Source organism: Cuculus canorus, chromosome 10 (genome assembly GCF_017976375.1).
Source record: "Cuculus canorus isolate bCucCan1 chromosome 10, bCucCan1.pri, whole genome shotgun sequence".
NCBI classification, from domain to species: domain Eukaryota; kingdom Metazoa; phylum Chordata; class Aves; order Cuculiformes; family Cuculidae; genus Cuculus; species Cuculus canorus.
The window spans coordinates 16,152,580-16,175,626 of NC_071410.1; the positions used below are offsets into that span (position 1 = coordinate 16,152,580).

Here is a 23,047-nt window from a genome sequence, read left to right on the forward strand (position 1 = left end):
CATTTGATTCGAGGGTTGTGACAGACCTAAGTCTTTGAAATAGGTAGTGCAGCAGTAATACAATGTTCTCATCTCCTCGTCTGCTTCACTAGTATACCTTAATTTTGACCTGAAATGGCATATCTTAGGAGAGAAAAATAATTCCCTCTCCTTGATTGGCCTCTGCAGAAAATCTTGCACAGTGATGCCAGCTTATGATTTTCAGTAAGATTAATATTTCTTCTCTGTGAACTGATGCAAGATAATGCCATTTTCTTCTTTCTTCTAAGCAGACTTAACATTACTGAAGTTTTAGCCATTACTGATCTGCATGTAAACCAGCGAAGTAGAAGCTTAGTTTTACAATCCAGTATCAATTTCTGAGCCAATCAAGCTCTTAAAAAAATAAAGCCAACCCTAAATTTGAGCAACATTGGAAAAACATGAGAACTTTCAGACATCATATGCAGCAGATGATGAATAATACCAACAGAAATAGCTGAAACAGAAATAAGCTCAAGTACAATCTTTTTAGAGTGTTTTTTGCCCTGGTGCTGGAAAATTGTGTCTAAGCAGCTTTAGGTTTATTTTCTACACTGTACTCAAGTTAAGACCACAGAAGCGTTTGACTTACATATGCAATTTTCTCCAAAGCGAAACTGTTTGTCAATTTTGCATAACAGAAAACATTATGTTAATCTAACACACATATTAAAAAATGTATTTTATAAGCACGCAGAGGATGCAAAGAGGGATGGAGGAACCCATTAACTCAGAAATTCAAGTAGAGAGATGTGGATGACACATCTTAGCTCAAGTACAGCATAAAGAAACTTTCTACGTGTGCGCTTGTAGCGTATCTGCCATCTGGCTGCAGAAAGGAATTTAATCTCCTTTAATCACTTTGAATCTTTCCAAACCAGGCAGTCACACACCATCGTCACGAGCCCTGCCATGCATTGTGGGTCAGTTAATATGAGATTACCTTTCGCACAATCAGGACCAAGGAATCCTGGGAAACAGTGGCAGTGCCCCGAGATACATTCTCCATTCCCATTGCAATTAGTAGAGCAGTCATCCAGGACTTCTGTTTATACAGAGAGTTGTGCACAAAGAATAATACAAATTGGTTGAATATGAAATGAATGGCATCTTCACCTCACTCTGCAGGACACATCTCAACATATAAAGAGGTGCAGAAGCAGTAAAAGGCCCATTTTCATTCATAGGGAGCATAAAACAAAATTCTTGTTCAAGCAGCTTACAAATATTAGATTTTGTCTCGACAGCTTTGAGATAACAAGTGCATCATTTATATACACCAAAAAGCTTTTAAAGTAAGTGTTCATGTAAAATTTACCACCATTAAAAGTATTGCAAGAACCAGAGTATCTGCTGAAAAATGTCCACCTTAAACACTTTCTTTTACTGCTGAAGTAATTTGTTCGAAACCTGTTTATAGGGTAAATTGCCTTCTATGGTGTTCATTTGAACCATGTGAATTGAATTCCTTGGAGGAGGGTAGGATTTCTACTTCTATACAACCAGATGAAAAAAACCCAGTCTTTTGTACAGTAATGAAACTCAATGCAATAAAGGATTGAACTAGATTTGAACAAAAAAAAAAAAAACCTCAAAAACCAAAACCCAAACCCTCCTTCAATTCTGATTTTAAACTTGCCCATGTTTCACCACACAGCTTTGGACAGTAAACCACCTAACCTCACACATCTTGGGACAGGCTCATATGGATTAGTTGGGTTTAATTTATACATGTATTTCTATAGGATTTCAATGGATTCACTGATTTATATGGGTTTTCTGTAAAGCATATGAAGCAAATCCAAGGCTAAGATGCTCCCATGCGGAGTAGGTCACTGTCAGGCCAGCACTAGGACTGAAGGGCTCCGCAGCCCATGCAGCTACTGGGCAGAACCCCGATCCTTTTGAAGAGTATCTGTCCGTGATAAGTGATTATGGAGGAAAAACTTTCCTAAAGGAAGGGCAAATCACTGGAATATAAATCTAATCAAAACTGGTATACTTTTAAACTCAAACAGAACTTGTCAAAAGATGAATTATATGCATATCCTACAACTAATATGAATAAGTGAAATAACTTTATTTATGGGCACTTGGAAAGATATGGATTGATTCTTCTTGAAAACTCCTACTGTTACTGAAATCATTCTGTTCAGGCTATCAGTTTACACCAAAGGACAGGCATTTGTTATGTATCTGTTCATCAGATATCTACAGTCTGTACATGGGATGTCTGTTTAAAAGCCAAAACCACAGCTCACTTTCAGAAGTCATTTTTTTCACAAATATGCTGCTGTTACTAATTTTTACCTATTATTGTTCATTATAAACTCTTCCCTTGGTCTGTGTACACTTGCCTGTCTTTTCAGTTTTCCAGATTCACATGGTAAATGATCCCTATATTGATCTGAAACGAAGAATTAACTGTTTGAAAAGTTGCTTCCCCTCAATGCAATGTCCAGTTTGGGCTGGCCTTTCTTCAGAGTCTATGAAAGTCTTTGAGGCATGCCAGTTTTTGCATGCAAATTATGCCCCTCAAGGGAAAGTCTGATCAGAGCTTTAGCTGAAATGTCAGCAAAATCGATTTTATACATAACTAACACTGAGCAACTTGAAATACTACCTGACAGATGCTTATGAGGAGGGCATGAGTGCTCCACACAGCCCGCGGTAGCATACAGCAGAGATGTATCCAAGCTCTTGCTGTATTCTGAGTGTTTCAATCTTTGGTCCTGATTGATTCCTTTGTTAGCAGAGATGTCAAATGTGACTGGTGCCCAGTCGGGGGTAGGAATATGGCTCAAGGATTTTTTTTGTTTTATGGAAACTCTCAAAGAAACAATCAAGAACCATTATGCAAAGAAAAGTATGAGAAATACACAGGCTATAAAAACATGATAGCTAGCGCTATTTTCAAATGTGTTGGCGGTAGATGTTTTCAGCGTGAACCCTCTTTTTCCCCAAATCAAGAGAGTTTTTTTCTCAGATTAAGTATAAGGCTTCCTGTCTGCATTGTGGCTCTGTAAAAACATTGCTGTCTTACAGTAGAAATAAACAAGGGGCAGGTATTTGGATTCTGATCTAGACTGGAGTATGGCCAGGTTTTATGCTCTTCATAGAGCACCTGTGAAGATGCTTCATAAATTGCTTGAACATTTTTTTCTCATATAGCATTGAATAATGACATTTTTTCTTACTTGTAAAGCATTTTTTCTTAACAGAGCAAATATGAACTTTTAAACCCAAACCAGTCATTACAATCCTAACACAATTCCTAAATTATTTTCCTGCAAGTCTTTAAAAATCTTGGTATTTGAATCATACAGTCCTGGACTGCAAGGTGTTTACCATCAAATAAAAATAGCATCCAATTGTTCTAAAGAGCAGATGGCATGTCCATTACTAGTAAAGACATCTTGCTAAACATATGGTAGAACAGGTTCACTAAAGGGCAGAGTGGTTCAAGTCTTGCAGCAAACCAAGACTGTCATAAATACAACACTTTACCTAAATTTAAATTCCAAAGAAACCCTACGTGTGAGCACTGCTCACTAACAATACCTGTATCTATTAAAAAGGCAGTGTTATACCACAGGACATTCTTTCCTCTATTGGCCTTCTGTGTTCCAAACTAAATGGTGCATTCAAATAACTATAAAATGATCAAACCCATCTATCAAAACAATCACAACCAAATCGACAACAGCTGCCTTTTAGATTTTCTAATTGACTGAAATACTGCAAATAAGAACTTGAAGCCTGGATAATTTTTGTAGGATTTATGGTTCCTGTGTAAATAGAGAGGGCAGACATAACCTCTTTTACTTTGACCAAGATAACATCAGAAATTACTCAAGCATTTAAGCTATGGTATAAAAATCTTAACACACATGAAAACTTCACGCTTAATTAATTTGGTAACATCTATCTTTAACACACAAATGTTAATATTTGTCTAATATTGGCATAAACATGAAGCCGCTCCACAGAGGTTAATTAAACAAAGTTGAAATAAAACATTCAGGAGAACACTTAAGAGAAGCCAGAATCAAGGTCAATAACTTCTTTTCAAATAAAGCTTTCCAATATAATGATCAGAAAACCAATTGTAATTTAATTTTTCTTACCAATCGCTGTAGTTAGCACAAACACTTGCTCCACTTTCTTTCCATCATTGTAGAATGCCATGTGCCAAGCTCCTTGGTCCATATACTCGATGAAACCTGTCTCTTGCAGTGAAGTTAAGATCAGATTCCTAGGAGCTTGCTGGGGCTCCTCTGAGTTTTTTGGTTCCTGTTTAATTAACTGTTTTCCATCCATCAGTTTTACAAAATCAAACTGAAATAATAATGAGAAAAAATTTAACCACCTAGCAAAATTTTTTAATCTACTCTGCAAGTCTCATTCGAACAGGAATAAAGAGTTGAAATCTTAAGAGGAATTGCCTGACTGACTAATTATTCACCAATGTGGACAGCAGTTGCATAACCTAGTATATTTAGCTCCAGTTTCCATATAAAAAGCAGTAGAGCAGGTCAGAAATCTGGCATCAAAACTTGCTGTTTGCTATGGCAGGATAAATTCAGACTTGCTTCTCTAAATTCAAAAATTGCATCTCTTTAATGGGAATAATTCCAAAATTTCCAAGTTATATTGCAGTGATTAATCTCAAATGCCAAGAACAGATTAAAGAACCTATTGTTCTAGATCAGATTTTAAAATGTTTGTTTGTTAATATCATCTATCAAACACTAAATATATTTTTATTTATATTTAATTTTATTAATGCAAATAAGTTTCTAGTTTTCACATGGAAGTTCTAACCAAGCTGATGTTGACAACTTTAAGACCAGTAAACCTCAAAGCATCAGAGATGTAAATCTTCCTATGAATCACTAAGAAATGTATATATTTCTTTAGATTTTCTAGGCATTCTGATCTTCAGTAAAGTTCAACTTCAGCTCAACTGAAGACTCAGTTTCAATTTGGGTCAATGACAGCTAAAAGCTCTTATTTCTAAGATCAAAACTCTAATAAATAATTTTTGAGGATAGACTAGATGTTCTGCAGAGACTCCTTTAAAACAACCTTCCTGTGATTCCACATATCATTTTCTCACGGTCTGTGGAGTTTGGTCCTTCTATAAGAAAGCTGAAAACCTGTCATCCATAGAAATCACAGTTTCATATGCCAAATACATTAAGCCTAAAAAACTCACATGAATCTGACCAGCAGTATCACATATTTTTACTGCCTAGCTAGGTTTTCTCCTGCAAACTCCCAGGGAATAAACACTCAAACCTAATCTTCACATTAGAAACCAGAAACAGCCTTTTGTCCTTTTTCCTATTAGCTCTTTATACTGACTATGTAATCTGTTTGTTTTGATGAAGTCATAAAAAGATTAAAGCATTTTCAAATGACCTGGTACTTCATCCCACTGCCCCTGCAAAGACAAGGCTGGAGCTACACAACAGTACACTGTGTTCTTGTCCAGCCTTCCGGACAGTCGCATCACAGTGGTTACAACTGCTGTTATGACACTGTCCCTTCCTCTGGTTGGAGGGTATAGACAGACCTCAGTAAAAGAAAGGGATAAACAGACTGCTTTTTGTGGTTACAGCCAGCAGCTTCCTCCCTCCCTGCTCTGAAAGTGTATCGTGAACATTTGCATCCACTGCTGTTGGCAAACGTTAGCACGACAGAATTAGTATTATTTCTAATTACCTGAGTGTGAGTAGGTGGAATGTTTCTTCTGCCATAAATTCCCAGCAGCGAATCCTTTGCCAGCGAGATGTTGAATTTCAGGTACATGGGGTGATGTATGGTAATCTGAAAGCGCCAGAATAAACCAGGGGGGATCGTCTGCATAACTTGGGCTCCAATCTCAACTTCTCCTGTGTCTATGGCTCGTCCTTTCTGAAACACTGATTTTCAAGAAATAAACAAACTCATCATTTACATATTCATAGTAGGTGAGGATAATAGGTCATGAGGTATGCCTTAGACATACTAGAACATGTTGAAAACAACCTATAAACACATGGGGAATATATTGAAAACAACCTTTAAACAGAGGATGTTTCACTGAAACCTTTGTGTTTTTTCATTCAACTAGCTGAAAAATAGAAATAAATTTGCACGCAACATTTACAACCACCGAGAATTTTTGCCCTGGAAATCTTGGAATGCTTTACTGATATTTAAAAGGTAGAAATGCTGCTGTGTAAACCACGGTCTTTACCTGTCAGCTATGCAAACAAAACCCATTCAACTGAGAATGCACATAGAGAAGGCAGCGGGACGGTTTTCCTCTAGCAGTATTTCAGACTACTGCCAAACGGGCATTGCATAAGCTATACAAATGGACACCAGCGAGGACAGAAAATCCATCAAACTTGGCAGGTTGGGACCCATGACCAAGCCTAGATTTCTATTAATCACCATTCCTAACAATTTTATTATGGTAGTAATAATCTAGTCCTGGAGAAATAAAGAACATCTGTTTTGGCTTGGATTTCCTGCTTGAAAGCATCAACAGGGGCATGAGGACAGCGACGGGCAATCTAAAGAGAAAACTGGCATAATTTCACAATGCCTAACAATAAATTTGCAGACATCTACAGTACGTAACTTCACACAGGGGTATGAGCGAGCTGAAATAGAAAGGGAAATGGAATGCATAAAGAAGAGATTGCCAAACTAAATTGGAGCTGGCTTGCTTTGCTGGCTCATATCACTATTGGTGTATTGTAATGCCTGCCTGTGATCAGCATTGTGCCACGCTGCAAATCACACACCCAATGCTGCTAACATCTGAGCTAATTCCATTGTAAGTTTTGCAAAACTCCAACTCACATTTCCATACTTCCTCTCAAGTAGGAAAAAAGCGAAGTAGCATGCTACATTGGAGGAAGAACCAAGAGAAGATTGAATTCAGCAGCCATATGCATTGATGTTGCGTTTCATTCCAGTGTCACAGTGAAGGATAAAGAGGAGCAAATTGACCAGAGCCTCATCTTCTACTATAATGCATATAAATATCTAAAGCAACAAAATGTACCTGAAATTTTATAAATTGCCACTGGAAATGAAAACAGCAACAGCAAAGCTTGGGCCAGCTTTTTCCTGAACGTATTAATAACAAAGATCCTCAGTGGGTTCTTATGGAGGCTTTAACTAGCGTAGGAAGTACTTAGCATTCTTAATGAATAGAGATTTAATTTACAAGGAAGAAGCAATTGTCAGGGTACTGGATCTTCCAGCTTTATGGCTGCTTTGTGTCATGAAACCTACAGCAAGAACTAGGCGGTGACTTTTAACACCTTATCACATAAAGGCATCTATTTTTAGAGCACAGAATGTGTAATCTAATACTCTAAAAATACACTTGTTACTTAGTTCATGAGTTAAAACATTTCCAAATGTTCAAGGTAAGACTACCTCTGTCCAGTTTGCTTCACGGAAAAAATGTTGGGCAACGAAAAGGGATCCCTTCCTACTCTAACTCATATAAGATCTTACTTGGCTGATGTAAATTTAAAAACCTTTCCCCTATTTCCAGTACTCCAGAGATATTAAATCTTAATGATTCTTTGAAAGCAATTAGCCTGGGTTAAGTAAAACACTAAGGAACTTTTTTGGTGATATTGACACATGGTAATTAATGTGATTCAATTACAAGACAATAAAGCACTAAGAAAAAAGTCAAGGATACAGTATAATTTTTGAAGTAAATGGCATTATTGGTTGGTGTTCAAGGTCCTTTAAGATACAGTAACTGCTTTGTTTGTTGAAGTGAGGCAGCCTGATGCTTTGCTGAAAATAAAAATAAAAAGCACTACAACTTTTGTCAGGGAGCATTTTCACTAAGCGATGTTATCAAATTATGCTCAATACCACATTAGTGTTGCTAGGCTCAAAAGAACATATCTCTGAGTTTTTCCACAACTGGATGAAAACACCTTTACTTTAGTAATAATTTTATGTTATCTTTAAAAAATAGATGCATTTAGATTTACTTTTATCTCATTACACAGGAAAGAAGTGCACGTTGCTGTTCACAATGGTAACATGAAAATATATATATTATCTACTGCCTACTGAAAGCATGCAATCGCAGCATCTCTACCTTTCAAACAGTATTTTTCCAGACAACCGCATAGAATGAAAAGGTTACTGCAAAAGCCATGCCTGAAGTGCATGTTTTCATATTCACTAAGTCACTGTGCCTTCTTCATAGGGAAAGAATTTAGCTTTGTTTCTTTGCTTACTTGAACTAAGCAGGTATATGGCTGCACAATGAAGGCATCAGAAGGTGCACTGCCCACAGATTATCCTTGTATACTTCCTTGCTTTTTCTTGAAAGAGTCCAAAATAAGCTTTTAAAATTACAGTGCTGCAATTCAAGTTCTGCCCTGGTTCTAAAAATATCTCTCTCGTACAACTTTTTTCTTAGGACAAAGTATCATTTAATTATCTAGATTCAATTCCTTGTACAGCTCCTAAGCTTGCCAATTGGTATTAATTCCTCCTTATTCTTTCTAAGCACAATTTCCTTGCAAGTCTAAAACAGAAGATAGATTCCTAATCACAGGTTTCTCTTGGCTTCAAGAAAGTAAAACTCTGAACAGCGTGCAGCCAATTATCTTCACAAGAAAGTACCCATATTCCGATTATTACTGATCCTGAAACAATCAATCTCCTTGTACTCCCGTGGTAAATACCAGCATCGACAGGATGTCAGGGCTTTTAATCACACTACTACATATTAAAATGTTAAATCATAGCCGTGGGTCAGTCTGTTATAAAGTGATTTCTTAGAGAAATCTGACTTACTCATTTGTGAACTTGATTTTTGTTAAAGACTAGTTAAAACATATGCTTTCAAACTCTGGAAAAGCATTCTGTGCTGCTGCATTGAGCTGGGAAAATGGGAGGTCACAATATCTGACATTAGGTATTTATCCTTGTGAAATCAGAGCAGAGGCTTCAAGTTTACAGGCAAAGTAGGAACTTTCTGTGGTATCCAATCCTGCTGCAGTGAAAGGAGTTGCTCGTTTCCAAATCCCCCTTCCCAGCACATCTACATGGAGAACTTGTAATGAGCACTGGGAATAAAATTACTGGTACATATTAAAAGTGACAGAAAGAAATATAACCAGCAAAAATGAGCCACAGCCAGACCATGCAGGTGTTAATGCCTGGCACTAAGCTCACGTGTTTTTTCTTATGTTTTCCCAAGTGTATAACCCCTGTTAACATACACTCTGGATTACAGGCTACCCCAAAAGCTGAAAGGGCACAAGTGAGACAACAGTCTAGCTAAATTCATGACTGACCTCTGAAACTGCTGGATAAGCCCTCAGCGAAGCGGCTCTGCCATCACAGCCTCCTGTGCTGTAGTGCTGTAAGGTTATTGTGAAGCTATACAACACTGGGATTGCCTGGGGAAAGGTATGTGGTTTGGCTTTCTACCTACTACATTGAGTATCTATTGACTTACATATTCTTTTCTCTATCTTAAAACAACATATTTTCTAGTTTTCTGATGTTTTTGATTTTCCTTCACATCCTCCTTTGGGAGCAAAATGCTTTTGAACTGCTTTTATTAAATCCGTAATATATTGACAAAATTATTTAATGCGGTTGAAAAGAACTATTTGAGATATTTCCCATGGTGCACCATGACAAAAATACTAAAGTGTATAAAACATTTACTGCAATTCAGTACCAACGCATTCTACGGGACGAAATAATGGATAACAACATAACTGTCTCCTTACATATATTTCTATTGCTCATTTATCTAATATGATCTCTGTCCAGTTGTGCCACATTGATTTGTAAGGGTACTGATGTGAGATGTAATCTTCCTTCTGGAGGGTCTGGTACACAATGCCCCATCCTGTCTCATATTTACAGTCATAGGTCTCACCTGCATACATAAAATTAGATCCCTGCTCTGCTCTAAAATTTGAAACCTCTGAAAATCTCCTATCATTGCAGAGTTCTCAGTACAATTTTACCTTCCTCCCAACAACTGGAAAGACGAAGGATTGTACTGTACTCCCACTCACTTTTCTCTGATCTACACTGTTTTATCCACTATTTCTGAGTATCATAAAAAAAAAAAGGGAGGCCCAACTGTGTCTTACAGTCGGAAAGCATCACCATGGTGTTCAATGGGAGGCATGGGCCAGAGCTTGGAACTAATATTGGAGTAGGTAATCTAACAACATTAAACGTCAGGAAATGAGTGAAAGGAATTCCATGTCCCGCTCTGTTTCACACTCCTGTCTGCACAGTCCACTCCTTTCTTATGCCGGCTCTGGCACTTCTCTACTCCTTCAAAAGATCTGGTTCAGTCACTTACTGAAGAAGACATGGCAGAAGACTATTTGCATTTTTTAACGAAGCCAGTTTTTTCTGCCACAGTGAACTAACATGTCTTGGTCATGCAGTGGGCATGGGGACACAGGGAGCCACACAGGGAGCAAAACAGGACTGTGCCGCTGGCAGCAGGGAGCTGCCAGACTGGCTCAGGCATTTTATGAAACCTCAGTAGATTCTTGCAGGCTGATTCACTGTGACTGGTTAAGCCAGGATGTGACAGGATGCTATGTTTTAACTTATGCCTTCAAGAGCTGGATGCCTTTAAAAGCATTAAGATTTCTACCCTTCTGCATATTCTGACCTGTCAGTACAAAGGGCTTCACTTTGCCGAAGGTTGACTTTGGGCTGCGAGACAGGGACAGCACCAAATCCTTTGCACAAACGGGAACAAGGTGAATATGGTCCCACTTTCCCTGTCTTAAGACAGAAGCCAAACACTTTAATCTCTTCTCTCACAAAAGAAGGGCAATAATTTTGCTATCGAACATTACCTTCCTGCACATCACCTTCCTAACGGTTTGGGTTGGTTGCTAATTTCAGTGATAGTTCTGCTAAAGCAAACAATCTGGTTATGGGCTTCTCACGCCTCTTTTAAAATCATACTAGCTAGGGTAGAACTTGGATTCAAAATACATACCTTTTTTTTCCATTTTATCAGAAGCTTTTCCTCCGATTGGAGAGTAAGTGGTATCCATGGATTCTGCCCCTTTGTTTCCTTTGCTAACTCCATTTTCATATAGCTGCCCTTCAACAACAGGCTGTAGTTGCCAGGTTAAACCAAACAAGTGTACTGCTGCAAAAAATGAAGACCAATTAATTGATGTCTAAGCTACAGCACCTTCAGACTAAGAAAGAATGCAATGACCCGGTTTCTGCAAAGTCAAGTATTACTTCGTTCTGTTAGTAATAGATCAGAACTTCAAGGGGTCTAATGAACAATTTACCATTTTACCTTAAAACTCAATGTTTAATTAGTTTCCACACTTTCTTTTGGAGCTCAGCAAGGTCAGGGTGATGGATTTCTACAGCAATTAATAGAAATACTTGCAAGTAAAAGGATAACAGTTGAACAAATTTAATATCATGTCACAGACTGTAATGCTGCATCACTGTTGTCCCTCAGCTTTCAACTGTCAGAGCCCAGTGTTTGTTGATTAAAGCACTGCCACCGAGTAGAACTTCTCATCTTTCCAACCCAGTTCTAAGTGAAACTGTGCCCACTGCATTCCCAAACCTTTTCAAGTACATTAAACATTAGTAAAAACACTGACCCCATAGTTTTACGACAGAATTACACTGCAGATAAAAAGTTCTGGCTCTAGATCTAAAATACATGCAATTATTCTACAACAGATATAAACAGAAATATAGTTGTTATTTACGTATGCACTGGCAAATCTGCTAAATTAGTCCTTTTTACAAAGTTATAAACTATCCCTATTACCATACATGGGTGTGCCCACTCCACCTTGCCTACACAGCCACTGGCTTTTCTGCTTTCCTTTCTGTTATTTCTGATCCGAGGCACTGAAGGATGGTAAGAGAAAGACAACAACAGAGGACTTTAAATTAAGCATAATATGACAGTACTGCAGTCATTCTAGACAATTACTTAGGCTTCACTGAGGACCGTAAATTCTTCTGAGGTAGAGGTTGCCTTAGCATTGAAGTAACTCAGCTGGGAGCACTGATGATCCACTAAAACAGGGATGGAGGATTCCCCCCCCCCGGAGATCGGTGAAATTGTCACGTAAAGAGCAAAACTCAGTAGCAGGCTCTTTAGCCACATGCAGCAATTTGCACTGACTAGGACCTGCCTGCAGTGGGAACCTAAAAGGCAATGGATTTGCACTTCCTGAATTAGGTAGGAACCTCAGAGGCTCTCAGGAGAAGCAAGTGTGATCTAGAATGGGTCTCACGTTTGCAAAGTATCTTGTTTTCTTTTGCACTTGCACAAACTTTAAGGAAAAATTCTAAATGCAAACAGGAAACCTAGAGTCTACTATTGATTTTCCCCGTGTTTGCTCACAAGCCTCCCTTGCATGCTGGAAAGTTAAATTATAAAGCAAAATTCCACGCCTTCAGTGGGTTCCTGGGCTTGCCAAAACTACCGAGGGAATGTACAGGAATGTGCTTCAGGAGATGAGAGCCGAATTTACTGAATTCTCAAACTGCTGCTTCACCATCATATCGGGGCCCTGGATACACACCACTGGACAGTAAATTCCCACTCCTCAGAAGAGACACTAGAAGCTCACTCCAGTGCTAGTGGTGAGATCTCAAGCCACAGACTTGCCTGGATTGCTTCATATTCTATGGACTTGAAATTGTTAAGGGACCACGCTAATACTTTGAAAAGGATCTTGCAGTCAGATCACACAGACCGAAGCTCTGATCTTTGAGCTTATAAATGCAAGACAGGCTACTTCTACGTACAGAAGGTACAAGAAAAATCAACATGCTTTGACACCTCTAAAGTAGGCGGCTCTTGCTCCTGTCTTAAGCTTCTGGACATTTAAAGAGTTAACAACAGAAAGGAACAAAGTTCAATGGGACTAATAATTAATGAATGCACATTTCATTTACACTAATGCATATAATTGTAAGTACTTGAAACAGATCAACACTAGATGCAAAACATAACTGAACACATCAATAAGCTTTTAGTGGTTATAGCACCATGAATATAATCTAGTTGCTTTCTTATGCTATTTCCATTGTTGCTATTACTCATTTCCTAAAGACAGCATTTGCATGTGCTGCAGAGGGTATCTCACAAGGCATGGACTCAGTATGCAATGCACCTTTTTCCTTACTATATGTCTTTTCCGGATTATGTACGCAATGCATTTTGTCACCCATTCACACTAATTCAAATAGTTTGTTTGTGTTTTCCTTCAGGCTGGGGAAGTGCTGTTGTTTTTATACTTTGTGCCAAAGCTTGGCAAGCAGCAAAACTATTTGTTTGTATGTTTGACAGTCAGTTTCCTCCTTGAGAAACACCAGCTGCATCGGAGAGATCATGGTCTCTGCCAGCCTCAGACTTCTAGTCCGTGTGAGATGACACAGGATGCTGGTAGACCAGCTTCCCGTTAAACAACATGCAAGACTGAGTGTTCGAACAACAAAGCAGAGTGCTATGAAAATAAGGTCTTACTTGAATTAAACTGAATGGCTTCTGTCACTGCAGAAACCTGGTCGTCTTGCAATCTTAAAATCAATCCAATTTTCATTACATTAGCTATAGCTCTTGAGGGATTACCTTCAGATCCAGGTATCACTCTGGTAATAACCAGACCACATGTACCAGTGAAGACATTAATTTTTAGAGATACCTTTTTAAGATGTTAACTACAGGGAATAATAAACATTTATTTAGCAGAAACAGAGCCTTACCTTGCCTCTTAATTTTCTGTGATACTTTTCTTTTACCTAGGGTATACATAATTCCTGCAAAGCCTGTGCTTCCTACAGCATATGTACATCATGTTTTAAATGTACAAATATTTCACAAAACAAGATTAAATAAAACTTTCATCTCTCTCTCAAATGTCTTCATCAATAAGTAGGCAAGTACTGAATTTCATTAAAAATCTCAAAAGAACTTATCTTTTGAGTCATTCACTCCTTGATTTTCCTACTGGATTTCTGGCTTTTGCTTTTCCCCTTTTACACAAAAGGACACGGAAAAAGCTATGGAATCCAGCAGTGGGCTACAATGTCATTTCCCACAGCAAAAATCCATTTCTATGATCCTCAGCTGTATTTCCCAGGTGTAGTGACCAGATATAAGACCCCCACCCCAAAAACCAAGTATAAGATGACACTACCATTCTGTCCAATTTAGGCTTGGGCTAAATAAAAAGGAGGAAGGTTTACTTTCTGATGAAGGTCTCTGCCCTTTCCTCAAAGGTCAGCCTTCTAGACTGACATTTTCACAAAAAGACCTTGACTGCAGCACTTTTGAGGGCTGGCTGCTGACTAACAGTACTAAACCCCACCATTACGACTAAAGACACACGATTGGATGTAGTTTAAGTTCCCACAGGCACAATAAAAAGTCTTTGAGGTTTGATGACTGCACTCATATTACAAAAAAGCAAATGCTACTTTGGCTCTGCCTACCTGGCATTCCAGAAAAATTCTGCAATCGGATAGTCTGTATTTTGCAGCATTTAAATGCACCAGCCACTGCAAGGGTGTGTAAGGTAGTTGGCGAACTGCTACAGTGTCAAGCAAAAATCAAGGACTACCAGGCAAGTGGAGACTAAACACCTTACCAGCAGCAGCAGTACACTTCACAATTGCAATATTCATACTTTAAGTTCAGAGGGGTTGTGGTGAGTCACCAGGAGCATCAGCCCATAACATTCCCTCATCTTCTCTAAAACCTGAATGCCAATGTTCTCCTTGCTGCTAGCAATCACACTTCTTTACTGGCATTCTTGAACTTCCAACTTGATTTCTTTGTTTCTTCCACCCTACTGCAAAGCTAATCTGAAAAGATAGTTTTTCTTGGCTTGTTTGAACCTCCAGTATATTCCTCCCCTCTATCATTACATCATTACTTTGCTATGTGCTATTTACAAGCAGAGGAGTCCATTGTGTTCACTGAGGTGATCTGGAGGCAGCAAAGATATATGAAGGCAAAATTTGACCTCCTCTACGTAATGTTTGGAGATAAGAGTTTATACAATGGATGTCAGCATACCTATATTTAATGTATATTTTATTAGCTAGCCCTGCTTAATTCGATGTTTCAGATAAAACTGTAACACAAAAGTTGACGTATATATATATTTTTTTTTCCATGTTATGGCAGATGCTAAATTTGGAGGAGTCTTCAGTCAGTGGAGCTAGAGAGACTGGCGGATGCCATAGAGTTAATGTGAAACTAAACTTCTTTCTCAGTCGCTCTGTCCTGGCCAGGCTGCAGACTGAAGTCGCTCAGGATAACTTTAAATGACCTCTCTCTCATATATAGAAGATTCTACTCATAGCACAGAGCTTTTCTTGAATAATTTATTACCCGTGTTAGGTAAAAAATAATTATTAGGTATAAAACAGATCTCTAGCAGAAGAAGATAAATTAAAGGCCTGTCTCTTCTATCCTTCCCATAAATTTCTTTCATGGAACAAAGACATGAAAAGCCAGCATGACTTTATGCTACCTAAGGGATTTTCTTTATCCAGAGGCAGGTTTTTTGTTGCTTCACATTACTGCTGTAAGTGAAACAAGTTGGGCTTTGTTTGGAACCAAAGCTTGAGTCTTTATCTCTGAAGTAAATGGCCAAATTGCTACTTTTGTTCAACATTTAAATAAAACAAACTGACACTTCCAGATAAACTAACTCAGTCCCCTCAGTTCTGCAGCACACAAGTAAATATTCACAAGTATGTAAGCATTTTTTTCAGGACTCACTCTGTAAACTGGATTAACCCACCACCTGCTATGAAGCCAATGATCTAATTTAATTTATTCTTATCTACCTTCTGTGTAAGCACAGCTTGTCAACTCCTATGCTACAAGTTTGGCAGAATATGAATAAGAGGCTTGGCTCCAGTGCAAAAGAGACTCTCGGTAGTGAGGAGATGTCAAAAAAGTCCTGTGCAGTAAGTACTTATCAACCTGCAAGACGAACTTCAGAGGACAAAAAATCCTACAAATGCGAAGTCTTTCCAAATTGCTGACTTCCACGGAGAGCTTTTGTTTAGCTTTCTCTGCTATTTCCAGTTATTTTACAAAATCTCAGTACATCATCCTCCTGAAGCCCAGACTTTAGAGGAGCTGCAGTAGAACACAGATCAGTAGCTGACTATTCTTTCTGCACCTGCTCTGACCAAGTGCCAGAAAAGTATTTATCTTCCATAAGTGCTAGCAGGTTCTGCTTATAAAACAGGATTTCACTGTGGCATGAAGCGAAACCATGGCTGCATCAATGCCTCAGGTTCAGTTGGAGGCTGTAAAGCAGTATGAAAATGCAAACAAGAGTCAGAACCAAAGTTCTGATCGTAGCCTACAGAACAGGTGCTCTTTTTGAAAATAAAATGCTAGGTCCTTCTACTCTAAACAAATGTGAAAATTTGAGACTGTTAATATTTGGTTCAGGCTCAAGAATCTTTTTTTTTAAATCCATATTGAAATGAGAAGTTATTTTGAACCATACATAGCCTTTTATGAAATAAGGATTTTTCCATCTATTTGTTGTAGCTATCCTAATGCTCGGGTATTCTCCTTTCTCAAGGATTCTTCTCTTATACCAAACATATTTTTATACCTGGGAATAGAAATATCCCCTCCTCTCCTGCAGTCCTCCCACTGGGATGTATAATGACTTGTCTGTTTTCATTTTTCATTACTAAGTCACAGGAAAAAGACCAAAACCTAATCTGCAACAACAGTACAAAGTTGTCAGGATTTCTTTTCAGTGTACTTCAAGATTTGTGACAATATCAAGATCATCAGCAAGACTCAGGCTCACAGAGATCAGGCACTGTAATTTCCAGCTGTGAAACCCTGATGTACCAGTCTCGGTGAGAGCAATCCCACTAAGGAGTTCAGCGACATTTCAGAGTTGCACATTTGCATCACAGCTTTTATGTATACTTGAAACATCTAACAATGTTTACTGTATCTATTCTTCAGCCTAAAACTAACACATTTTTCCCTTGAGCCTTCTCTGCATAATTTCTAGTTCTCAGAGCTGAAGTTTTCTATTTTATATTGTATAAAGCTATGCAACCGATAGTATAAATCTAAGCACTGAGATACATACACCTTTAAAATTTGGACTGGCCTTCCCTAGTGTTGAAGCCATCACTCCTCTGTGTGGTGCACAGTGTGATAAATGACAGGTCACAGTGCCAGACAGCAGAGAGGTTTTAATTTCCTCACCCTCTATATGAATATAATTTAAGACCCCATACCCATCTCCAGTGCATACTCATAAATAGTGACAATATCATGAAGGATAGGCAGAACTTCATATTCGTACGTGAGGTTTCATTTGTGTATGAAATAATCATTTTGTAGTCAGGGTTGGTTAAATCTAAGAACACGGGATGCAATTTTCAGAGGCACTGAACATTTGCATCTTCTGCTGAAATCAATAGGAACTGTAGGAGTTCAGCACCTTTGATCAATAGGACTAATGATTTGCATGTCCAAATCAGCTGCTGATAAAATGGTAAAGTATCATGGAAGAAAAATCTGACTTACTAATGGGCTAAAAATAACCGACTAGATGAGCAGCCACAGCAAAGACTGTATTGTATTTAAAACGGTGTGGTGTTTAACAATTACAGGAAATGTTATATTTCTTATTCTATCTCTTCTATTTGCCCTGTTTACTTATTTGTTTGGTCAGATTTCACCTCTAATTGCTGACGGCTTCTTAGGTTTTTATTACTATGAGATTAAAAAGAGAATATTTGCTACACCATTACATAACGGCAGCCTGTTTTACACTCTTTACACAACACAGACCAACAGATGAACAGAAAGACACAACCATTGACTGCATTGAATTAAACAGGTATATTCGTGTCTTTCAAGTGATAATTTGGAATCTATGTTATAGCCTTTGGACGTCAATATGTACTCAGTGTCCACTAATCCTCTATTTAAAAAGTATTAGAGAAATTTCAGTTTTCTTTTCCACACTGTCCTTCTGTGAGGTGCTGTATATTCTCCCTCTGTACTTGGCGCTGGTGAGACCGCACCTCAAATACTGTGTTCAGTTCTGGGCCCCTCACCACAAGAAGGATGTTGAGGCTCTGGAGCGTGTCCAGAGAAGAGCAACGAAGCTGGGGAAGGGGCTGGAGAACAAGTCTTACAAGGAGTGGCTGAGAGAGCTGGGGTTGTTTAACCTGGAGAAGAGGAGGCTGAGGGGAGACCTTATTACTCTCTACAACTACCTAAAAGGAGGTTGTGGAGAGGAGGGAGCTGGCCTCTTCTCCCAAGTGACAGGGGACAGGACAAGAGGGAATGGCCTGAAGCTCCGTCAGGGGAGGTTCAGGTTGGATATCAGAAAAAAATTCTTCACAGTAAGAGTCATTGGGCACTGGAACAGCTGCCCAGGGAGGGGGTCGAGTCACCTTCCCTGGAAGGGTTTAAGGAACGGGTGGATGAAGTGCTTAGGGACATGGTTTAGGGAGTGTTAGGAATGGTTGGACTCGATGATCCAATGGGTCCTTTCCAACCTTGTGATTCTGTGTGATTCTGTGATATCTGAGCTCAGACTGGTGACACGGATCCACCTCAGTCCTTGCAAACACTTCATGCCACAGAAACATACATCAACACATAGCCAGGGATTTATCTGCTTCCATTTTACAACCAAAAATAGAAAAACTTCAAGGTAGCTGGGTTTCAAAAATGTCCCCTCAAGATTTTTTTTTTCAAAATTTGAACATGCATTTGCGTCAGTCTTTAAAGCACACGCAGCCTGTATGCCCTCCAGACACAGAGAGCGCTAGCAGGCAGATTTTGCCCATTTCACATCGCCATCTGAAGAGCAGTCAGCCGGCAGTCAACCAGTCCACTGGCAATCTCTCTTTGCCTTTACTGAACGTTCTGGCCGACGCCCACAGCCCCGGCCAGGCTCTCAGGAGCCGCTGGTGAGGTTGCTGTGGTCCCTGATGACCTGGGCCAACATCACCTCCCTGGTGGCTGGCTGCTCGCCTGCCCTACCGACCACTTTGTGGGCAAAATCAAGCAATTTTGCCCCAGGCAACCATGAAAGCATTACAGTTTTCAGTATATACTAAAGTACAGAAGGAAAGTAAAAGTATACATGCCGTTATTCAATGGAAAATAACACAGTTACAGTGTGGAGAGGAATAACTACTATAACTAGTATGACTTTAGAACCTATTCACAGAAATTACTCTTGTTGAAGTGAAAATACGTGTTTTACTTGATCAACTAAATATTATGACTAAAGATTTTCAATAAATCAGCCGTTACACAACTATTTACAGGACCCTATAATTTCCTTTACTGTCTGTATAATAGTAAAATTTGTTTCAGCAAGGACCTAATAAGAAGCATAGTGATTATAGGCTAATAATGGAAACAAAAAATGTATTTTTTTCAATTGACTAATAGTTTAGAGGAGAGAAAATACAGAACTATGCATTCTCCAGGAAAAGCTTCTCTATTGAGTCTCACTGATAATAGTGAAACATTGAAAAATAAAAGAACAAAACCACTTTGCTAATGTACCTTTTGACAGAAACGAATCACAGCTCAGAGCATTCTGGCACAGGTTCATTACAAATATAAAAGCCACTTGCAAATTTTTGATCTGGAATCAGCTTTGGGTTTCCAAGACTTTGGGGTTATTCTGACTTGAGGCTGAGATTTGGGCCTGTTTTTAATGTAACATGTAGCTCACGCATGTAAATGGCAGCACAAGATATTCAAGAAAGCACATTTAAGTTATTAGATAAGGGGAAGAAAAAGCTTAATGTTAAATTTTGATCTGGATTAATCTGGCTTGAAATCACAGCTCATTTAAGTTCATGCAGACCATACAAGTCTCTCTTATTTTTCCCAATCACAATTGCAGAGCCTATCCCAGATGAAGCTTGAAAACACAATGAGTTTTGTTTTGTAATTTGGGCCCAAGTCTGCAGTCACTGCTAAGACGCAACTCCCTCTGACTTGAAGGACACATGCCTGGAGTGAGGACAGAGGGATCTGAATCACAGTGAGCAAAGAGGAAATATTAGGGGAGACTGAATTTTAACTTCAGTGCGTTACCTACAGTCTGATTTTGTATATTCAACTACTCTCATTTAAAACACACATTTAAATCTTTGATGTGAAAAGATATGCAAAAATTAAATCCTACTGGGCAAGTAAGCTTCGAAAATAGTTTATTTATCATTATTCATACCTAATAAAAGGGAAAGAACTAAGGCGCCTGACTCATAAGAAGAGACCATGAACTTATTTAAATATTTAACCAACTAGAAATGGGTATCATGAATATTAATTTGGAATAAGCTAACTAATATTACCTGAATCTGCAGGAAAGCTATGCAACTGAATTTCTGGGGCAAACAAGAACAAATTATGTCATCTTGGAAAATCTCAAGTAGAATTCCTGGTTCAGAGATTTATAATTTGCTGTAGAAAACATAACTAGAAATACTAATAACTTATGAAGCATAAAGATCCCTCCTTTTTACTTAGTTCTGCCCAACTAAAGAAAATATGTTATACCTTTGTATGACCAGGTTAAGACAAACACAGACACGTCTACACAAAATTCATAGAGAGCTTTTTAATTCATAGTGACACGGAGTGCTTGCAGCCTTCTCAGGCTGATGACATACAGCAGTATAATAACTCTAGAAAGTTAAAAAAAAATCAGTGGCAGACTGAAATCTAAGCAGGGATGAAAAAGACAGGGCTTCATCCAGATAAAATTGAAATGGTGTGGGTGGGATATATATGTGTAGCAAACAGATGAGGCTGCAAAAATTATACAGCCAGTCCTAACTGAGGGCATATGCTCACCAGCTGTTATGTAAATCTGCAATTAATGTAGCTTACTAGATCCTCAGGTGCTTTCAAATAATCATACAGCAGAAATGATCAAATTTGCTTTCCCATCTGCATTAGATGAGGGTGTTAGAAGAGAAAAAAAATCCCCTGATGAGCATCTCACTTACAGTAGAATTTTGTCACTATGGGTCAAAAAAACGCCAGTGGAACCCCAAAATTATTGAAATTGTAATGATTTTTCACTATAAAGACATTTACTCAGAGAATACAGAAAATCAATGGCCACTTATCATATAAGTGGAGATATCTGTACTTGTCCCTCTTGTACAAGTTTTACCAAGCACAAGCCACTCTTTCAGCAAACCCGGAGTTATTCTCAGTCAAGCTGTAAGATGCTGGGGAGACTGGCTCCTGCCCACCCGCAAACTGGCAACTAAACCAAAAAAACAAGAGTGGATGTGAGAAAGTGCACCACACAGGTGCAAATGAAATAGATTCCCCTATGTTCACAGAATCCACAGCTGCATTCTACGATATATTACATAATGAATGTTATGTAATATTTTCAATTCAGACTGAAAAACCAATACGATAAATAATGTTCAGCCAAAACGCCATATAGTGACAAAGTCTTGCTTTCCCTTGTATGATTGTAATTACACTGACTCCAAGCCCGCCTCCAAAATATCTGTCTTGCAAAAAACAGGAAGGAGTTTCTAGTTACTCTGCTAAATCCTGCCAATCTACTGTAATGACAAAATTGTAAAGTTAGGCACTTACAAAGAAGAGTTCGAAATTAAGTGACCGCGCTTCAATCTATGCAACATCTCTTTGAAACATAAATTCAATAACCGGACAGCAAAATATATCTTAGAAAACACTATGTGAAACACTACGCATTTTTAGAGCTCCCTGTCATTCCAGCCAATGATACAAGAACGTAGAGGAAAAAGTGAAAGATATAAACTGCAATCAGACTGAAGAAATGAAATAAAGGTAGCAAGGCAAAATACAGTCAAGAATCACAGAAGCATAGAACTGCGTAGGTTAGAAAAGACCCTTAAGATCATTGATTTCAACCCTTAACCTAACGCTGCCAAGTTCATCACTAAACCACGCCCCTAAGTACCACGATTCCATGTCTTTAAGTACCTAGAGGGATGGTGACTCAACCACTTCCCTGGGCAGCCTGTTCCAGTGCTTGACAACCCTTTTGGAGAAGAAATTTTTCCTAATATCCTGTCTAAATCTCCCCTGGTGCAACTTGAGGCCATTTCATCCCGTACCGTCACTTGTTACTTGGGAGAAGAGACAAACACTGACCCCACTGCAGCTTCCTTTCAGGTAGTTGTAGAGAATTGTCTCCCCTCAGCCTCCTTTTCTCCAGACTATACACTACCAGTTCCCCCAGCCACTACCCAATAAGACTTGCACTCCAGATGCTTCACCAGCTTTGTTGCCTTGCTCTGCAACGTGCTTGAGCCCCTCAATGTCCTTCTTGTCAAGAATGGCCCAAAACTGAACACAGGATTTGACATGTGGCCTCATCAGTGCCAAGTACAGGGGGACGATAATCCCCTATTCCTGCTCGCCACACCATTGCTGACACAAACCAGGATGTTGTTGGCCTTCTTGGCTGCCTGCGCACACTGCTGGCCCATGTTCAGCTGGCTGTCAACCAACACCCCCAGGTCCTATCCATCAGTCAGCTTTCCATTCATTTTTTTATTTTAAATAACAAAACCTGTAGCAGTGCATGGGGGTGGTGCGACGCAAGTGCAGGACCCAGCACTCAGCCCTGCTGAACCCCATAGAATTGGCCTCGATGTATCAATCCAGCCTGTTCCGATCCCTCGGCAGAGCCTTCCTATTCTCAAGCAGATCGACACTGCCACCCAACTTGGTGTCACCTGCAAACTTACTGAGGGTGTACTCAATCCCATCACCTAGATCACTGATAAATCATTAAACAAAATTAAAAAAGAACCATCATTAAACAAAGCCAGCCCCAACACTGAGCCCTGGGAAACACCGCTAGTGACTGGCCGCCAACTGGATTTAACTCCATTCACCACAACGCTTTGGGCCTGGCCACCCTGCCAGTGTTTCATGCAC

General features: G+C 39.0%; 1 protein-coding gene across 5 annotated transcripts in view; it reads right to left on the reverse strand.

Moving 5' to 3' along the window:
• The window catches only part of TENM1 (teneurin transmembrane protein 1), a 695,512-nt gene that overhangs the window by 122,043 nt on the left and 550,422 nt on the right, over positions 1-23,047 (reverse strand). For 4 of the 5 annotated variants that reach the window (XM_054075918.1, XM_054075920.1, XM_054075916.1 and 1 more), the window contains 4 exons: positions 11,054-11,209; positions 5,749-5,948; positions 4,149-4,359; positions 965-1,066 (listed from right to left, as the gene is read on the reverse strand). In XM_054075918.1, coding sequence (XP_053931893.1) covers positions 965-1,066; positions 4,149-4,359; positions 5,749-5,948; positions 11,054-11,209 — 669 coding nt within the window. The remainder of the gene's footprint in view (positions 1-964; positions 1,067-4,148; positions 4,360-5,748; positions 5,949-11,053; positions 11,210-23,047) is intronic. The other variant, XM_054075919.1, reaches the window with a different exon arrangement.